This window comes from Dicentrarchus labrax, unplaced genomic scaffold, assembly GCF_905237075.1.
Source record: "Dicentrarchus labrax unplaced genomic scaffold, dlabrax2021, whole genome shotgun sequence".
In the NCBI taxonomy this organism is placed as follows: Eukaryota; Metazoa; Chordata; class Actinopteri; family Moronidae; genus Dicentrarchus; species Dicentrarchus labrax.
This window is the reverse complement of record NW_026136927.1, coordinates 29,527-45,751: the sequence shown is the minus strand read 5'-3', so window position 1 is coordinate 45,751 and position 16,225 is coordinate 29,527. Positions and strand designations below refer to the sequence as shown.

At 48.7% G+C, this 16,225-nt stretch overlaps 1 protein-coding gene and 1 long non-coding RNA gene across 5 annotated transcripts; one reads left to right on the top strand and one right to left on the bottom strand.

Moving 5' to 3' along the window:
• Nucleotides 1–2,520: 2,520 nt before the first annotated feature.
• On the bottom strand, nucleotides 2,521–14,085 carry LOC127360686 (serine-rich adhesin for platelets-like). The gene is made up of 8 exons (XM_051395142.1): nucleotides 13,744–14,085; nucleotides 12,978–13,032; nucleotides 12,292–12,854; nucleotides 10,065–10,528; nucleotides 8,226–9,541; nucleotides 7,050–8,192; nucleotides 6,911–7,009; nucleotides 2,521–5,446 (listed from the first exon to the last, which is right to left on the bottom strand). Exons 3-8 carry the CDS (start codon nucleotides 12,791–12,793, stop codon nucleotides 2,542–2,544), a joined length of 6,429 nt encoding a protein of 2,142 aa, XP_051251102.1. The 5' UTR covers nucleotides 12,794–12,854; nucleotides 12,978–13,032; nucleotides 13,744–14,085; the 3' UTR covers nucleotides 2,521–2,541.
• Nucleotides 6,935–11,799, top strand: LOC127360687 (uncharacterized). 4 transcript variants are annotated; one of them, XR_007883890.1, is made up of 4 exons: nucleotides 6,935–6,969; nucleotides 8,889–8,907; nucleotides 9,734–9,845; nucleotides 11,709–11,799. It is a non-coding gene; the product is annotated as an uncharacterized LOC127360687 (long non-coding RNA). The 4 variants fall into 4 exon arrangements; XR_007883892.1 differs by lacking the exons at nucleotides 6,935–6,969; nucleotides 8,889–8,907 and adding an exon at nucleotides 7,544–7,597; XR_007883889.1 differs by lacking the exons at nucleotides 6,935–6,969; nucleotides 8,889–8,907 and adding an exon at nucleotides 7,813–7,899 and having other exon boundaries at nucleotides 9,751–9,845.
• Nucleotides 14,086–16,225: the final 2,140 nt, after the last annotated feature.

Here is a 16,225-nt window from a genome sequence, read left to right as displayed (position 1 = left end):
TGTAGCTGTGTCCGTGCTGTAGCTGTGTCCGTGCTGTAGCTGTGTCTGTGCTGTAGCTGTGTCTGTGTGTGTCTGTGCTGTAGCTGTGCTGTAGCTGTGTCTGTGTTGTAGCTGCATCTGTGCTGTAGCTGTGTCTCTGCTGTAGCTGTGTCTCTGCTGTAGCTGTGTCCGTGTCCGTGCTGTCGCTGTCTCTGTGCTGTAGGTGTGTCTGCGTCCGTGCTGTAGCTGCATCCGTGCTGTAGCTGTGTCCGTGCTGTAGCTGCGTCTGTGCTGTAGCTGCTTCCCGTGCTGTAGCTGCGTCTGTGCTGTAGCTGTGTCTGTCTGTGCTGTAGCTGTGTCTGTGCTGTAGCTGTGTTTGTGTCTGTGCTGTGTCTGTAGCTGTGTCTCTGCTGTAGCTGTGTCTGTGTCTCTGCTGTAGCTGTGTCTGTGCTGTAGCTGTGTCTGTGTCTGTGCTGTAGCTGTGTCTCTGCTGTAGCTGTGTCTGTCTGTGCTGTAGCTGTGACTGTGCTGTAGCTGTGTCAGTGTCCGTGCTGTCGCTGTGTCTGCGTCCGTGCTGTAGCTGCGTCCGTGCTGTAGCTGCGTCTGTGTTCGTGGTTGTAGCTGTGCGTGTGTTGTAGCTGTGTCTGTGTGTGTCTGTGCTGTAGCTGTGTTTGTGTCGGTGCTGTAGCTGTGTCTGTGTTGTAGCTCTGTCTGTAGCTGTGCTGTAGCTGTGTCTGTGTTGTAGCTGTGTCTGTAGCTGTGTGTGTCTGTGCTGTAGCTGTGTCTGTGCTGTAGCTGTGTCCGTGCTGTAGCTGTGTCCGTGCTGTAGCTGTGTCCGTGCTGTAGCTGTGTCCGTGCTGTAGCTGTGTCTGTGTCTGTGCTGTAGCTGTGTTTGTGTCTGTGCTGTAGCTGTGTTTGTGCTGTAGCTGTGTCTGTGCTGTAGCTGTGTCTCTGCTGTAGCTGTGTCTCTGCTGTAGCTGTGTCTGTAGCTGTAGCTGTGTCTGTGCTGTAGCTGTGTCTGTGCTGTAGCTGTGTTTGTGTCTGTGTCTCTGCTGTAGCTGTGTCTGTGCTGTAGCTGTGTCTCTGCTGTAGCTGTGTCTGTGTTGTAGCTGTGTCTGTAGCTGTGCTGTAGCTGTGTCTGTAGCTGTGTCTGTGTTGTGTCTGTGCTGTAGCTGTGTCTGTGTCCGTGCTGTAGCTGTGTCTGTGTCCGTGCTGTAGCTGTGTCTGTGCTGTAGCTGTGTCTGTGTCTCTGCTGTAGCTGTGTCTGTGTCTCTGCTGTAGCTGTGTCTCTGCTGTAGCTGTGTCCGTGCTGTAGCTGTGTCCGTGCTGTAGCTGTGTCCGTGCTGTAGCTGTGTCTCTGCTGTAGCTGTGTCTGTGCTGTAGCTGTGTCTGTGTCCGTGCTGTCGCTGTGTCTGTGCTGTAGGTGTGTCTGCGTCCGTGCTGTAGCAGCGTCCGTGCTGTAGCTGCGTCTGTGCTGTAGCTGCGTCTGTGCTGTAGCTGCGTCTGTGTTCGTGCTGTAGCTGTGTGTGTGCTGTAGGTGTGTCTGTGCTGTAGCTGCGTCTGTGCTGTAGCTGCGTCTGTGCTGTAGCTGCGTCTGTGTTGTAGCTGCGTCTGTGCTGTAGCTGCGTCTGTGCTGTAGCTGTGTGTGTGCTGTAGGTGTGTCTGTGCTGTAGCTGTGTCTGTGTGTGTCTGTGCTATAGCTGTGTTTGTGTCTGTGCTGTAGCTGTGTCTGTGTTGTAGCTGTGTCTGTAGCTGTGCTGTAGCTGTGTCTGTGCTGTAGCTGTGTCTGTAGCTGTGTATGTGTGTGTCTGTGCTGTAGCTGTGTATGTGTGTGTCTGTGCTGTAGCTGTGTATGTGTGTGTCCGTGCTGTAGCTGTGTCTGTGCTGTAGCTGTGTCTGTGTCTGTCTGTGCTGTAGCTGTGTTTGTGTCTGTGCTGTAGCTGTGTCTGTGCTGTAGCTGTGTCTCTGCTGTAGCTGTGTCTCTGCTGTAGCTGTGTCTCTGCTGTAGCTGTGTCTGTAGCTGTGTCTGTGCTGTAGCTGTGTCTGTGCTGTAGCTGTGTTTGTGTCTGTGTCTCTGCTGTAGCTGTGTCTGTGCTGTAGCTGTGTCTGTGTTGTAGCTGTGTCTGTAGCTGTGCTGTAGCTGTGTCTGTAGCTGTGTCTGTGTTGTGTCTGTGCTGTAGCTGTGTCTGTGTCCGTGCTGTAGCTGTGTCTGTGTCCGTGCTGTAGCTGTGTCTGTGCTGTAGCTGTGTCTGTGTCTCTGCTGTAGCTGTGTCTCTGCTGTAGCTGTGTCTGTGCTGTAGGTGTGTCTGCGTCCGTGCTGTAGCAGCGTCCGTGCTGTAGGTGTGTCTGCGTCCGTGCTGTAGCAGCGTCCGTGCTGTAGCTGCGTCTGTGCTGTAGCTGCGTCTGTGCTGTAGCTGCGTCTGTGTTCGTGCTGTAGCTGTGTGTGTGCTGTAGGTGTGTCTGTGCTGTAGCTGCGTCTTTGTTGTAGCTGCGTCTGTGCTGTAGCTGCGTCTGTGCTGTAGCTGTGTGTGTGTGCTGTAGGTGTGTCTGTGTGTGTCTGTGCTATAGCTGTGTTTGTGTCTGTGCTGTAGCTGTGTCTGTGTTGTAGCTGTGTCTGTAGCTGTGCTGTAGCTGTGTCTGTGCTGTAGCTGTGTCTGTAGCTGTGTATGTGTGTGTCTGTGCTGTAGCTGTGTATGTGTGTGTCTGTGCTGTAGCTGTGTATGTGTGTGTCCGTGCTGTAGCTGTGTCTGTGCTGAAGCTGTGTCTGTGTCTGTCTGTGCTGTAGCTGTGTTTGTGTCTGTGCTGTAGCTGTGTTTGTGTCTGTGCTGTAGCTGTGTCTGTGCTGTAGCTGTGTCTGTAGCTGTGTCTCTGCTGTAGCTGTGTCTGTGCTGTAGCTGTGTCTCTGCTGTAGCTGTGTCTGTGTCTGTGCCTGTGCTGTAGCTGTGTCTGTGCTGTAGCTGTGTCTGTGCTGTAGCTGTGTCTGTGCTGTAGCTGTGTCTGTGTTCGGGCTGTAGCTGTGTTCGGACTGTATCTGTGACTGTGTTGTAGCTGCGTCTGTGCTGTAGCTGCGTCTGTGCTGTAGCTGTGTCTGTGTTCGTGCTGTAGCTGTGTCTGTGTCTCTGCTGTAGCTGTGTCTGTGCTGTGTCTGTGTCTCTGCTGTAGCTGTGTCTGTGCTGTGTCTGTGTCTCTGCTGTAGCTGAGTCTGTGCTGTAGCTGTGTCTCTGCTGTAGCTGTGTCCGTGCTGTAGCTGTGTCTGTGCTGTAGCTGTGTCTGTGCTGTAGCTGTGTCTGTAGCTGTGTCTGTGCTGTAGCTGTGTCTCTGCTGTAGCTGTGTCTCTGCTGTAGCTGTGTCTGTAGCTGTAGCTGTGTCTGTGCTGTAGCTGTGTCTGTGCTGTAGCTGTGTTTGTGTCTGTGTCTCTGCTGTAGCTGTGTCTGTGCTGTAGCTGTGTCTCTGCTGTAGCTGTGTCTGTGTTGTAGCTGTGTCTGTAGCTGTGCTGTAGCTGTGTCTGTAGCTGTGTCTGTGTTGTGTCTGTGCTGTAGCTGTGTCTGTGTCCGTGCTGTAGCTGTGTCTGTGTCCGTGCTGTAGCTGTGTCTGTGCTGTAGCTGTGTCTGTGTCTCTGCTGTAGCTGTGTCTGTGTCTCTGCTGTAGCTGTGTCTCTGCTGTAGCTGTGTCCGTGCTGTAGCTGTGTCCGTGCTGTAGCTGTGTCTGTCTGTGCTGTAGCTGTGTCTGTGCTGTAGCTGTGTCTGTGTCCGTGCTGTCGCTGTGTCTGTGCTGTAGGTGTGTCTGCGTCCGTGCTGTAGCAGCGTCCGTGCTGTAGCTGCGTCCGTGCTGTAGCTGCGTCTGTGCTGTAGCTGCGTCTGTGTTCGTGCTGTAGCTGTGTGTGTGCTGTAGGTGTGTCTGTGCTGTAGCTGCGTCTGTGTTGTAGCTGCGTCTGTGCTGTAGCTGCGTCTGTGTTGTAGCTGCGTCTGTGCTGTAGCTGTGTGTGTGCTGTAGGTGTGTCTGTGCTGTAGCTGTGTCTGTGTGTGTCTGTGCTATAGCTGTGTTTGTGTCTGTGCTGTAGCTGTGTCTGTGTTGTAGCTGTGTCTGTAGCTGTGCTGTAGCTGTGTCTGTGCTGTAGCTGTGTCTGTAGCTGTGTATGTGTGTGTCTGTGCTGTAGCTGTGTATGTGTGTGTCTGTGCTGTAGCTGTGTATGTGTGTGTCCGTGCTGTAGCTGTGTCTGTGCTGTAGCTGTGTCTGTGTCTGTCTGTGCTGTAGCTGTGTTTGTGTCTGTGCTGTAGCTGTGTCTGTGCTGTAGCTGTGTCTCTGCTGTAGCTGTGTCTCTGCTGTAGCTGTGTCTCTGCTGTAGCTGTGTCTGTAGCTGTGTCTGTGCTGTAGCTGTGTCTGTGCTGTAGCTGTGTTTGTGTCTGTGTCTCTGCTGTAGCTGTGTCTGTGCTGTAGCTGTGTCTGTGTTGTAGCTGTGTCTGTAGCTGTGCTGTAGCTGTGTCTGTAGCTGTGTCTGTGTTGTGTCTGTGCTGTAGCTGTGTCTGTGTCCGTGCTGTAGCTGTGTCTGTGTCCGTGCTGTAGCTGTGTCTGTGCTGTAGCTGTGTCTGTGTCTCTGCTGTAGCTGTGTCTCTGCTGTAGCTGTGTCTGTGCTGTAGGTGTGTCTGCGTCCGTGCTGTAGCAGCGTCCGTGCTGTAGGTGTGTCTGCGTCCGTGCTGTAGCAGCGTCCGTGCTGTAGCTGCGTCTGTGCTGTAGCTGCGTCTGTGCTGTAGCTGCGTCTGTGTTCGTGCTGTAGCTGTGTGTGTGCTGTAGGTGTGTCTGTGCTGTAGCTGCGTCTTTGTTGTAGCTGCGTCTGTGCTGTAGCTGCGTCTGTGCTGTAGCTGTGTGTGTGCTGTAGGTGTGTCTGTGTGTGTCTGTGCTATAGCTGTGTTTGTGTCTGTGCTGTAGCTGTGTCTGTGTTGTAGCTGTGTCTGTAGCTGTGCTGTAGCTGTGTCTGTGCTGTAGCTGTGTCTGTAGCTGTGTATGTGTGTGTCTGTGCTGTAGCTGTGTATGTGTGTGTCTGTGCTGTAGCTGTGTATGTGTGTGTCCGTGCTGTAGCTGTGTCTGTGCTGTAGCTGTGTCTGTGTCTGTCTGTGCTGTAGCTGTGTTTGTGTCTGTGCTGTAGCTGTGTTTGTGTCTGTGCTGTAGCTGTGTCTGTGCTGTAGCTGTGTCTGTGCTGTAGCTGTGTCTGTAGCTGTGTCTCTGCTGTAGCTGTGTCTGTGCTGTAGCTGTGTCTCTGCTGTAGCTGTGTCTGTGTCTGTGCCTGTGCTGTAGCTGTGTCTGTGCTGTAGCTGTGTCTGTGCTGTAGCTGTGTCTGTGCTGTAGCTGTGTCTGTGTTCGGGCTGTAGCTGTGTTCGGACTGTATCTGTGACTGTGTTGTAGCTGCGTCTGTGCTGTAGCTGCGTCTGTGCTGTAGCTGTGTCTGTGTTCGTGCTGTAGCTGTGTCTGTGTCTCTGCTGTAGCTGTGTCTGTGCTGTGTCTGTGTCTCTGCTGTAGCTGTGTCTGTGCTGTGTCTGTGTCTCTGCTGTAGCTGAGTCTGTGCTGTAGCTGTGTCTCTGCTGTAGCTGTGTCCGTGCTGTAGCTGTGTCTGTGCTGTAGCTGTGTCTGTGCTGTAGCTGTGTCTGTAGCTGTGTCTGTGCTGTAGCTGTGTCTCTGCTGTAGCTGTGTCTCTGCTGTAGCTGTGTCTGTAGCTGTAGCTGTGTCTGTGCTGTAGCTGTGTCTGTGCTGTAGCTGTGTTTGTGTCTGTGTCTCTGCTGTAGCTGTGTCTGTGCTGTAGCTGTGTCTCTGCTGTAGCTGTGTCTGTGTTGTAGCTGTGTCTGTAGCTGTGCTGTAGCTGTGTCTGTAGCTGTGTCTGTGTTGTGTCTGTGCTGTAGCTGTGTCTGTGTCCGTGCTGTAGCTGTGTCTGTGTCCGTGCTGTAGCTGTGTCTGTGCTGTAGCTGTGTCTGTGTCTCTGCTGTAGCTGTGTCTGTGTCTCTGCTGTAGCTGTGTCTCTGCTGTAGCTGTGTCCGTGCTGTAGCTGTGTCCGTGCTGTAGCTGTGTCTGTCTGTGCTGTAGCTGTGTCTGTGCTGTAGCTGTGTCTGTGTCCCGTGCTGTCGCTGTGTCTGTGCTGTAGGTGTGTCTGCGTCCGTGCTGTAGCAGCGTCCGTGCTGTAGCTGCGTCCGTGCTGTAGCTGCGTCTGTGCTGTAGCTGCGTCTGTGTTCGTGCTGTAGCTGTGTGTGTGCTGTAGGTGTGTCTGTGCTGTAGCTGCGTCTGTGTTGTAGCTGCGTCTGTGCTGTAGCTGCGTCTGTGTTGTAGCTGCGTCTGTGCTGTAGCTGTGTGTGTGCTGTAGGTGTGTCTGTGCTGTAGCTGTGTCTGTGTGTGTCTGTGCTATAGCTGTGTTTGTGTCTGTGCTGTAGCTGTGTCTGTGTTGTAGCTGTGTCTGTAGCTGTGCTGTAGCTGTGTCTGTGCTGTAGCTGTGTCTGTAGCTGTGTATGTGTGTGTCTGTGCTGTAGCTGTGTATGTGTGTGTCTGTGCTGTAGCTGTGTATGTGTGTGTCCGTGCTGTAGCTGTGTCTGTGCTGTAGCTGTGTCTGTGTCTGTCTGTGCTGTAGCTGTGTTTGTGTCTGTGCTGTAGCTGTGTCTGTGCTGTAGCTGTGTCTCTGCTGTAGCTGTGTCTCTGCTGTAGCTGTGTCTCTGCTGTAGCTGTGTCTGTAGCTGTGTCTGTGCTGTAGCTGTGTCTGTGCTGTAGCTGTGTTTGTGTCTGTGTCTCTGCTGTAGCTGTGTCTGTGCTGTAGCTGTGTCTGTGTTGTAGCTGTGTCTGTAGCTGTGCTGTAGCTGTGTCTGTAGCTGTGTCTGTGTTGTGTCTGTGCTGTAGCTGTGTCTGTGTCCGTGCTGTAGCTGTGTCTGTGTCCGTGCTGTAGCTGTGTCTGTGCTGTAGCTGTGTCTGTGTCTCTGCTGTAGCTGTGTCTCTGCTGTAGCTGTGTCTGTGCTGTAGGTGTGTCTGCGTCCGTGCTGTAGCAGCGTCCGTGCTGTAGGTGTGTCTGCGTCCGTGCTGTAGCAGCGTCCGTGCTGTAGCTGCGTCTGTGCTGTAGCTGCGTCTGTGCTGTAGCTGCGTCTGTGTTCGTGCTGTAGCTGTGTGTGTGCTGTAGGTGTGTCTGTGCTGTAGCTGCGTCTTTGTTGTAGCTGCGTCTGTGCTGTAGCTGCGTCTGTGCTGTAGCTGTGTGTGTGCTGTAGGTGTGTCTGTGTGTGTCTGTGCTATAGCTGTGTTTGTGTCTGTGCTGTAGCTGTGTCTGTGTTGTAGCTGTGTCTGTAGCTGTGCTGTAGCTGTGTCTGTGCTGTAGCTGTGTCTGTAGCTGTGTATGTGTGTGTCTGTGCTGTAGCTGTGTATGTGTGTGTCTGTGCTGTAGCTGTGTATGTGTGTGTCCGTGCTGTAGCTGTGTCTGTGCTGTAGCTGTGTCTGTGTCTGTCTGTGCTGTAGCTGTGTTTGTGTCTGTGCTGTAGCTGTGTTTGTGTCTGTGCTGTAGCTGTGTCTGTGCTGTAGCTGTGTCTGTGCTGTAGCTGTGTCTGTAGCTGTGTCTCTGCTGTAGCTGTGTCTGTGCTGTAGCTGTGTCTCTGCTGTAGCTGTGTCTGTGTCTGTGCCTGTGCTGTAGCTGTGTCTGTGCTGTAGCTGTGTCTGTGCTGTAGCTGTGTCTGTGTTCGGGCTGTAGCTGTGTTCGGACTGTATCTGTGACTGTGTTGTAGCTGCGTCTGTGCTGTAGCTGCGTCTGTGCTGTAGCTGTGTCTGTGTTCGTGCTGTAGCTGTGTCTGTGTCTCTGCTGTAGCTGTGTCTGTGCTGTGTCTGTGTCTCTGCTGTAGCTGTGTCTGTGCTGTGTCTGTGTCTCTGCTGTAGCTGTGTCTGTGCTGTAGCTGTGTCTCTGCTGTAGCTGTGTCCGTGCTGTAGCTGTGTCTGTGCTGTAGCTGTGTCTGTGTTCGTGCTGTAGCTGTGTCTGTGTCTCTGCTGTAGCTGTGTCTCTGCTGTAGCTGTGTCTCTGCTGTAGCTGTGTCTGTGCTGTAGCTGTGTCCGTGCTGTAGCTGTGTCTGTCTGTGCTGTAGCTGTGTCTGTGCTGTAGCTGTGTCTCTGCTGTAGCTGTGTCTCTGCTGTAGCTGTGTCCGTGCTGTAGCTGTGTCTGTGCTGGGTCTGACTGTGCTGTAGCTGTGTCTGTGCTGTGTCTGTGCTGTGTCTGTGCTGTGTCTGTGCTGTGTCTGTGCTGTAGCTGTGTCTGTGTTCGGGCTGTAGCTGTGTTCGGGCTGTAGCTGTGTCTGTGTTGTAGCTGCGTCTGTGCTGTAGCTGCGTCTGTGCTGTAGCTGTGTCTGTGTTCCTGCTGTGTTTGTGTCTGTGCTGTAGCTGTGTCTGTGCTGTAGCTGCGTCTGTGCTGTAGCTGTGTTTGTGTCTGTGCTGTAGCTGTGTCTGTGCTGTAGCTGTGTCTGTGCTGTAGCTGTGCTGTAGCTGTGTCTGTGTCTGTGTGTGTCTGTGCTGTAGCTGTGTCTGTGTTGTAGCTGTGTCTGTAGCTGTGTCTGTGCTGTAGCTGTGTTTGTGTCTGTGTCTGTGTGTGTCTGTGCTGTAGCTGTGTCTGTGTTGTAGCTGTGTCTGTAGCTGTGTCTGTGCTGTAGCTGTGTTTGTGTCTGTGTCTGTGCCTGTGCTGTAGCTGTGTTTGTGTCTGTGCTGTAGCTGTGTCTGTGCGGTAGCTGTGTCTGTAGCTGTGTCTGTGTCTCTGCTGTAGCTGTGTCTGTGCTGTAGCTGTGTCTGTGCTGTAGCTGTGTCTGTGTCTCTGCTGTAGCTGTGTCTGTGCTGTAGCTGTGTCTGTGTCTCTGCTGTAGCTGTGTCTGTGCTGTAGCTGTGTCTGTGTCTGTGCTGTAGCTGTGTCTGTGCTGTAGCTGTGTCTCTGCTGTAGCTGTGTCTCTGCTGTAGCTGTGTCTCTGCTGTAGCTGTGTCTGTGTCCGTGTCCGTGCTGTAGCTGTGTCTGTGTCTGTGCTGAAGCTGTGTCTGTGCTGTAGCTGTGTCTGTCTGTGCTGTAGCTGTGTCTGTGCTTGTGTCTGTGCTGTGGCTGTGTCTGTGCTGTAGCTGTGTCTGTGCTGTAGCTGTACTGTGTCTGTGTCTGTAGCTGTGTCTGTGTCTCTGCTGTAGCTGTGTCTGTGCTGTGTCTGTGTCTCTGCTGTAGCTGTGTCTGTGCTGTAGCTGTGTCTGTGCTGTAGCTGTGTCTGTGCTGTAGCTGTGTCTGTGCTGTGTCTGTGTCTCTGCTGTAGCTGTGTCCGTGCTGTAGCTGTGTCCGTGCTGTAGCTGTGTCTGTGTCTGTGCTGTAGCTGTGTCCTGTAGCTGTGTCTGTCTGTACTGTAGCTGTGTCTGTCTGTGCTGTAGCTGTGTCTCTGCTGTAGCTGTGTCTCTGCTGTAGCTGTGTCTCTGCTGTAGCTGTGTCTGTGTCCGTGTCCGTGCTGAAGCTGTGTCCGTGCTGTAGCTGTGTCTGTGCTGTAGCTGTGTCTGTGTCTGTCTGTGCTGTAGCTGTGTCTGTCTGTGCTGTAGCTGTGTCTGTGCTGTGTCTGTGCTGTGGCTATGTTTGTGTCTGTGTCTGTGCTGTAGCTGTGTCTGTAGCTGTGTCTGTGTCTCTGCTGTAGCTGTGTCTGTGCTGTGTCTGTGTCTCTGCTGTAGCTGTGTCTCTGCTGTAGCTGTGTCCGTGCTGTAGCTGTAGCTGTCTGTGCTGTAGCTGTGTCTGTCTGTGCTGTAGCTGTGTCTGTGCTGTAGCTGTGTCCGTGCTGTAGCTGTGTCCGTGCTGTAGCTGTGTCTGTGTGTGTCTGTGCTGTAGCTGTGTCTGTGTTGTAGCTGCGTCTGTGCTGTAGGTGTGTCTGTGCTGTAGCTGTGTCTGTGTGTGTCTGTGCTGTAGCTGTGTTTGTGTCTGTAGCTGTGCTGTAGCTGTGTCTGTAGCTGTGTCTGTGCTGTAGCTGTGTCTGTGTTGTAGCTGTGTCTGTAGCTGTGTCTGTGTCTGTGCTGTAGCTGTGTATGTGTGTGTCTGTGCTGTAGCTGTGTATGTGTGTGTCTGTAGCTGTAGCTGTGTCTGTCTGTGCTGTAGCTGTGTCTGTCTGTAGCTGTGTTTGTGTCTGTGCTGTAGCTGTGTCTGTGCTGTAGCTGTGTCTGTCTGTGCTGTAGCTGTGTCTGTGCTGTAGCTGTGTCTGTCTGTGCTGTAGCTGTGTCTGTGTCCGTGCTGTCGCTGTGTCCGCGTCCGTGCTGTAGCTGCGTCCGTGCTGTAGCTGTGTCTGTGTTCGTGCTGTAGCTGTGTCTGTGTTCGTGCTGTAGCTGTGTCTGTGCTGTAGCTGCGTCTGTGCTGTAGCTGCGTCTGTGCTGTAGCTGTGTCTGTGTGTGTGTCTGTGCTGTAGCTGTGTTTGTGTCTGTGCTGTAGCTGTGTCTGTGCTGTAGCTGTGTCTGTGTTGTAGCTGCGTCTGTGCTGTAGCTGCGTCTGTGCTGTAGCTGTGTCTGTGTCTGTGCTGTAGCTGTGTTTGTGCTGTAGCTGTGTTTGTGTCTGTGTCTGTGCTGTAGCTGTGTCTGTGCTGTAGCTGTGTCTCTGCTGTAGCTGTGTCTGTAGCTGTGTCCGTGCTGTAGCTGTAGCTGTGTCTGTGTCCGTGCTGTAGCTGTGTCTGTGCTGTAGTTGTGTCTGTGCTGTGTCTGTGTCTGTGCTGTAGCTGTGTCTGTGTCCGTGCTGTCGCTGTGTCCGCGTCCGTGCTGTAGCTGCGTCCGTGCTGTAGCTGTGTCTGTGTGTGTGCTGTAGGTGTGTGTGTGCTGTAGGTGTGTCTGTGCTGTAGCTGTGTCTGTGTTGTAGCTGCGTCTGTGCTGTAGCTGCGTCTGTGCTGTAGCTGTGTCTGTGTGTGTGTCTGTGCTGTAGCTGTGTTTGTGTCTGTGCTGTAGCTGTGTCTGTGCTGTAGCTGTGTCTGTAGCTGTGTCTGTGTTGTAGCTGTGTCTGTAGCTGTGTCTGTGCTGTAGCTGTGTCTGTGTCTGTGCTGTAGCTGTGTTTGTGCTGTAGCTGTGTTTGTGTCTGTGTCTGTGTCTGTGCTGTAGCTGTGTCTGTGCTGTAGCTGTGTCTGTGTACGTGCTGTCGCTGTGTCTGTGTTGTAGCTGTAGCTGCGTCCGTGCTGTAGCTGCGTCCGTGCTGTAGCTGTGTCTGTGTGTGTGCTGTAGGTGTGTGTGTGCTGTGTCTGTGCTGTAGCTGCGTCTGTGCTGTAGCTGTGTCTGTGTGTGTGTCTGTGCTGTAGCTGTGTTTGTGTCTGTGCTGTAGCTGTGTCTGTAGCTGTGCTGTAGCTGTGTCTGTAGCTGTGTCTGTAGCTGTGTCTGTGCTGTAGCTGTGTTTGTGTCTGTGTCTGTGCTGTAGCTGTGTTTGTGTCTGTGCTGTAGCTGTGTCTGTAGCTGTGTCTGTGTCTCTGCTGTAGCTGTGTCTGTGCTGTAGCTGTGTCTCTGCTGTAGCTGTGTCCGTGCTGTAGCTGTGTCTGTGTCTGTGCTGTAGCTGTGTCTGTGTCCGTGCTGTAGCTGTGTCTGTGCTGTAGTTGTGTCTGTGCTGTTGCTGTGTCTGTGCTGTAGCTGTGTCTGTGTCCGTGCTGTCGCTGTGTCCGCGTCCGTGCTGTAGCTGCGTCTGTGATGTAGCTGTGTCTGTGTTCGTGCTGTAGCTGTGTGTGTGCTGTAGGTGTGTCTGTGCTGTAGCTGCGTCTGTGCTGTAGCTGCGTCTGTGCTGTAGCTGTGTCTGTGTGTGTGTCTGTGCTGTAGCTGTGTTTGTGTCTGTGCTGTAGCTGTGTCTGTGTTGTAGCTGTGTCTGTAGCTGTGCTGTAGCTGTGTCTGTAGCTGTGTCTGTGTTGTAGCTGTGTCTGTAGCTGTGTCTGTGTGTGTCTGTGCTGTAGCTGTGTCTGTGCTGTAGCTGTGTTTGTGTCTGTGCTGTAGCTGTGTCTGTGCTGTAGCTGTGTTTGTGTCTGTGTCTGTGCTGTAGCTGTGTTTGTGTCTGTGCTGTAGCTGTGTCTGTAGCTGTGTCTGTGTCTCTGCTGTAGCTGTGTCTGTGCTGTAGCTGCGTCTCTGCTGTAGCTGTGTCCGTGCTGTAGCTGTGTCTGTGCTGTAGCTGTGTCTGTGTTCGTGCTGTAGCTGTGTCTGTAGCTGTGTATGTGTCTCTGCTGTAGCTGTGTCTGTGCTGTAGCTGTGTCCGTGCTGTACCTGTGCTGTAGCTGTGTTTGTGTCTGTGCTGTAGCTGTGTCTGTGCTGTATCTGTGTCTCTGCTGTAGCTGTGTCCGTGCTGTAGCTGTGTCCGTGCTGTACCTGTGCTGTAGCTGTGTTTGTGTCTGTGCTGTAGCTGTGTCTGTAGCTGTGTCTGTGTCTCTGCTGTAGCTGTGTCTGTGCTGTGGCTGTGTCTCTGCTGTAGCTGTGTCTGTAGCTGTGTCCGTGCTGTAGCTGTGTGTGTCTGTGCTGTAGCTGTGTGTGTCTGTGCTGTAGCTGTGTCTGTGTCCGTGCTGTAGCTGTGTGTGTCTGTGCTGTAGCTGTGTCCGTGCTGTAGCTGTGTCCGTGCTGTAGCTGTGTCTGTGCTGTAGCTGTGTCTGTGCTGTGTCTGTAGCCGTGTCTGTGCTGTGTCTGTAGCTGTGTCTGTGCTGTAGCTGTGTCTGTGCTGTGTCTGTAGCCGTGTACCTTTGTCGTCGTCCTCGTTCTTCAGGTCTGTGGTGAAGGCCACAAGGTTCCTGCAGGACCAGGAGCAGACCAGAGGGATGGAGGGACAGTGAGTGCTCTTAGGACGTTTCTCCCACTCACACACGTATGCCAGTTCCATGATTTTACCACAGAAGAAGAATCAGCTTGAGGCCTGGAGGTGTTCAAACCGGAAGTGACGTCTAAAGATTGCAGATTAAACAGCATAAATGTATGTAAAGTGTAAATAATGATAATATTGAAACATATTGAGTACTTTTACTGCAGTAAAATGTTTGTTTGTAATGAATGAAGTATATTCCAACCTCCTGTTGCTATGGTTACTCCTCCTCCCTCAGTGGCTGCAGCTTCTAACAGCTCCTGTGAGAATACAGTAAACAGTCAACAGTAAACAGTAATACAGTAAACAGTAAACAGTAAACAGTAATACAGTAAACAGTAATACAGTAAACAGTCAACAGTAAACAGTAATACAGTAAACAGTAATACAGTAAACAGTAATACAGTAAACAGTCAACAGTAAACAGTAAACAGTCAACAGTAATACAGTAATACAGTAAACAGTAATACAGTAAACAGTAATACAGTAAACAGTCAACAGTAATACAGTAATACAGTAAACAGTCAACAGTAATACAGTAATACAGTAAACAGTCAACAGTAATACAGTAATACAGTAAACAGTAAACAGTAATACAGTAAACAGTAAACAGTAATACAGTAAACAGTAAACAGTAATACAGTAAACAGTAAACAGTCAACAGTAAACAGTAAACAGTAATACAGTAAACAGTAAACAGTAATACAGTAAACAGTAAACAGTAATACAGTAAACAGTAAACAGTCAACAGTAAACAGTCAACAGGGAGCAGTAATACAGTAAACAGTAGTTAATACAGTCAACAGTAAACAGTAAACAGTAGTTAATACAGTCAACAGGGAGCAGTAATACAGTAAACAGTAGTTAATACAGTCAACAGGGAGCAGTTAGCTGTATTTTATTATGTTAATAAGTTAGTAAACCTTTGAAATGCATTACTGTCAGTTAGCCGCTAGCTAACGTTAGCTTACCTAGCTTCGCTTTCAGCTCGTGACGCAGATTTAAAATAAAATAAATCCGCTTTGTTGACAAATGATGAACTTTAACCCTTTAAAATAAAAGACATAAAATAAATCAGTGTCTGTTGAGTAGAATAATACATTTAACGGTTAGTATGTTAGCTGCCTGGCTAACAAACAAACCGTTCATTCAGTAAGAACACATCAGGACCCCGCAGCGCATAGGCCTGTCTCTACATGTGCCTGTGCCTGTAAAATAATAAAATACAACTGTAAAAGCTCTGATCAAACGTTCAGTCTCCGTCTGATTTGTTGTATAAAGTTTTCTAACATGTTTTAATAATGTGTACAGTATTTATGTCAACTCTCTTACACTGTAGTTTAGTTTATCTGACTGGCGCCGCTGGACAGCCTCTACTGCACAGGTACCATACCAACCTGAGCAGAGTGTTTGAGGTTCAACAGTAGGAGCCACTCACAGAGATATTATTATATATATATATAAAAGCACACAGAGATATTATTATATATATATATAAAAGCACACAGAGATATTATTATATATATATATAAAAGCACACAGAGATATTATTATATATATATATAAAAGCACACAGAGATATTATTATATATATATATATAAAAGCACACAGAGATATTATTATATATATATATAAAAGCACACAGAGATATTATTATATATATATATAAAAGCACACAGAGATATTATTATATATATATATAAAAGCACACAGAGATATTATTATATATATATATATAAAAGCACACAGAGATATTATTATATATATATATATATAAAAAGCACACAGAGATATTATTATATATATATATAAAAAGCACACAGAGATATTATTATATATATATATATAAAAGCACACAGAGATATTATTATATATATATATAAAAGCACACAGAGATATTATTATATAACGTTATATATATAAAAGCACACAGAGATATTATTATATAACGTTATATATATAAAAGCACACAGAGATATTATTATATAACGTTATATATATAAAAGCACACAGAGATATTATTATATATATATATAAAAGCACACAGAGATATTATTATATATATATATAAAAGCACACAGAGATATTATTATATATATATATATAAAAGCACACAGAGATATTATTATATATATATATAAAAGCACACAGAGATATTATTATATATATATATAAAAGCACACAGAGATATTATTATATAACGTTATATATATAAAAGCTCACAGAGATATTATTATATATATATATAAAAGCACACAGAGATATTATTATATATATATATAAAAGCACACAGAGATATTATTATATATATATATAAAAGCACACAGAGATATTATTATATATATATATAGATATTATCTGATAACCTCAATAAAGATCATCTTTATGTGAAGATACAGTAGAAGCACTATATATATATATAAAACAAACATTCTGAGCTGATGATGGATTTTAAAACATATTGTGGAAAATACATTTTACTTTATGAACATAATTAGGGACCGAGCCAGTATGAACTGGAAGGTCTCTATTGTTTTTCCTTCGTTTATTATTATTATTATTATTATTTTTAGGCCACTTTAACTGCGATTTTGAGCCTTGCGCATTTACACACTCTCAATTTTATTTGGCAGATTTGTGAAGCCTCATTTAACTTAGAGATTCTATCGTCACATGCGGATCAGCCAGTAGGTAGGACTCTAGGTGGCGCTGTTTCGGCCGATTTTGAAAGGCTAATAACTCCCGCATAGTTTGTCTCACATTCAAAAACCTTATATCCACGCGTTCGGTGAATGGGGCTGAACCTCCCCATATAGGCCACGCCCACTTCCGCCTAAATTTTTTTTTTTCTAGAGCGCAAAATGTCCATAAATCACTTTTTCGTGTTCCTCCTACACACTTTGTCCGATGCGCACGAAACTTTGCACGTTTCATCTGTGGACCGTCCTGACAACAAAAGTAATTTGAAGAATTTTGATATTATAAAACATAAGGAAGTTATAAAATTAGCACTTCCTGTTGATTTTTCGTCAAAAAAGGAAGTGGGGTATTTCTCCACGTTGGTATGTCCGATTTACACCACCCTTGGGTCCATAGTTCCCCATGTCTTCCTTAAGCATCGTGCACAATTTCAGGTCATCACCACAAGGTGGCGCTCTTTAAAATGAAGGAGTTTATAGCTCTACAACGGTATGTGTGATTAAGATGAAACTTTGTATGCTGCTTCCCCATGGCTCCCTGAGGCTCACCTAAAAAAGGAAAAAAATCACGCCACTAGGTGGCACTCTGGTGGCAGGGTAAATCACTGTGCGGACACCGTAATAGTTATGAATATGAAAGTTATTGGGCACGTGTAGAGTGCTGCCTGAAGCTCACATACCAAAAATCGTGTTTCTCGTGCTTGTAGCGCCCCCCTACAGGATAAAAATAAATCAGCCCCGGCGCCACGTTTC

Coding starts and splice junctions, on each gene's coding strand:
- LOC127360686 (XM_051395142.1), bottom strand. CDS start 12,793: ATGGAACTGGCATACGTGTGTGAGTGGGAGAAACGTCCTAAGAGCACT. Junction 10,529..12,291: donor CAAACACAGCTACAGCACAG/GTACAGCACGGA, acceptor GCTACAGCACAG/ACACAGACACAAACACAGCT. Junction 5,447..6,910: donor GCAGAGACACAGACACAGCT/ACAGCACAGACA, acceptor TACAGCAGAGAC/ACAGACACAGCTACAGCACG.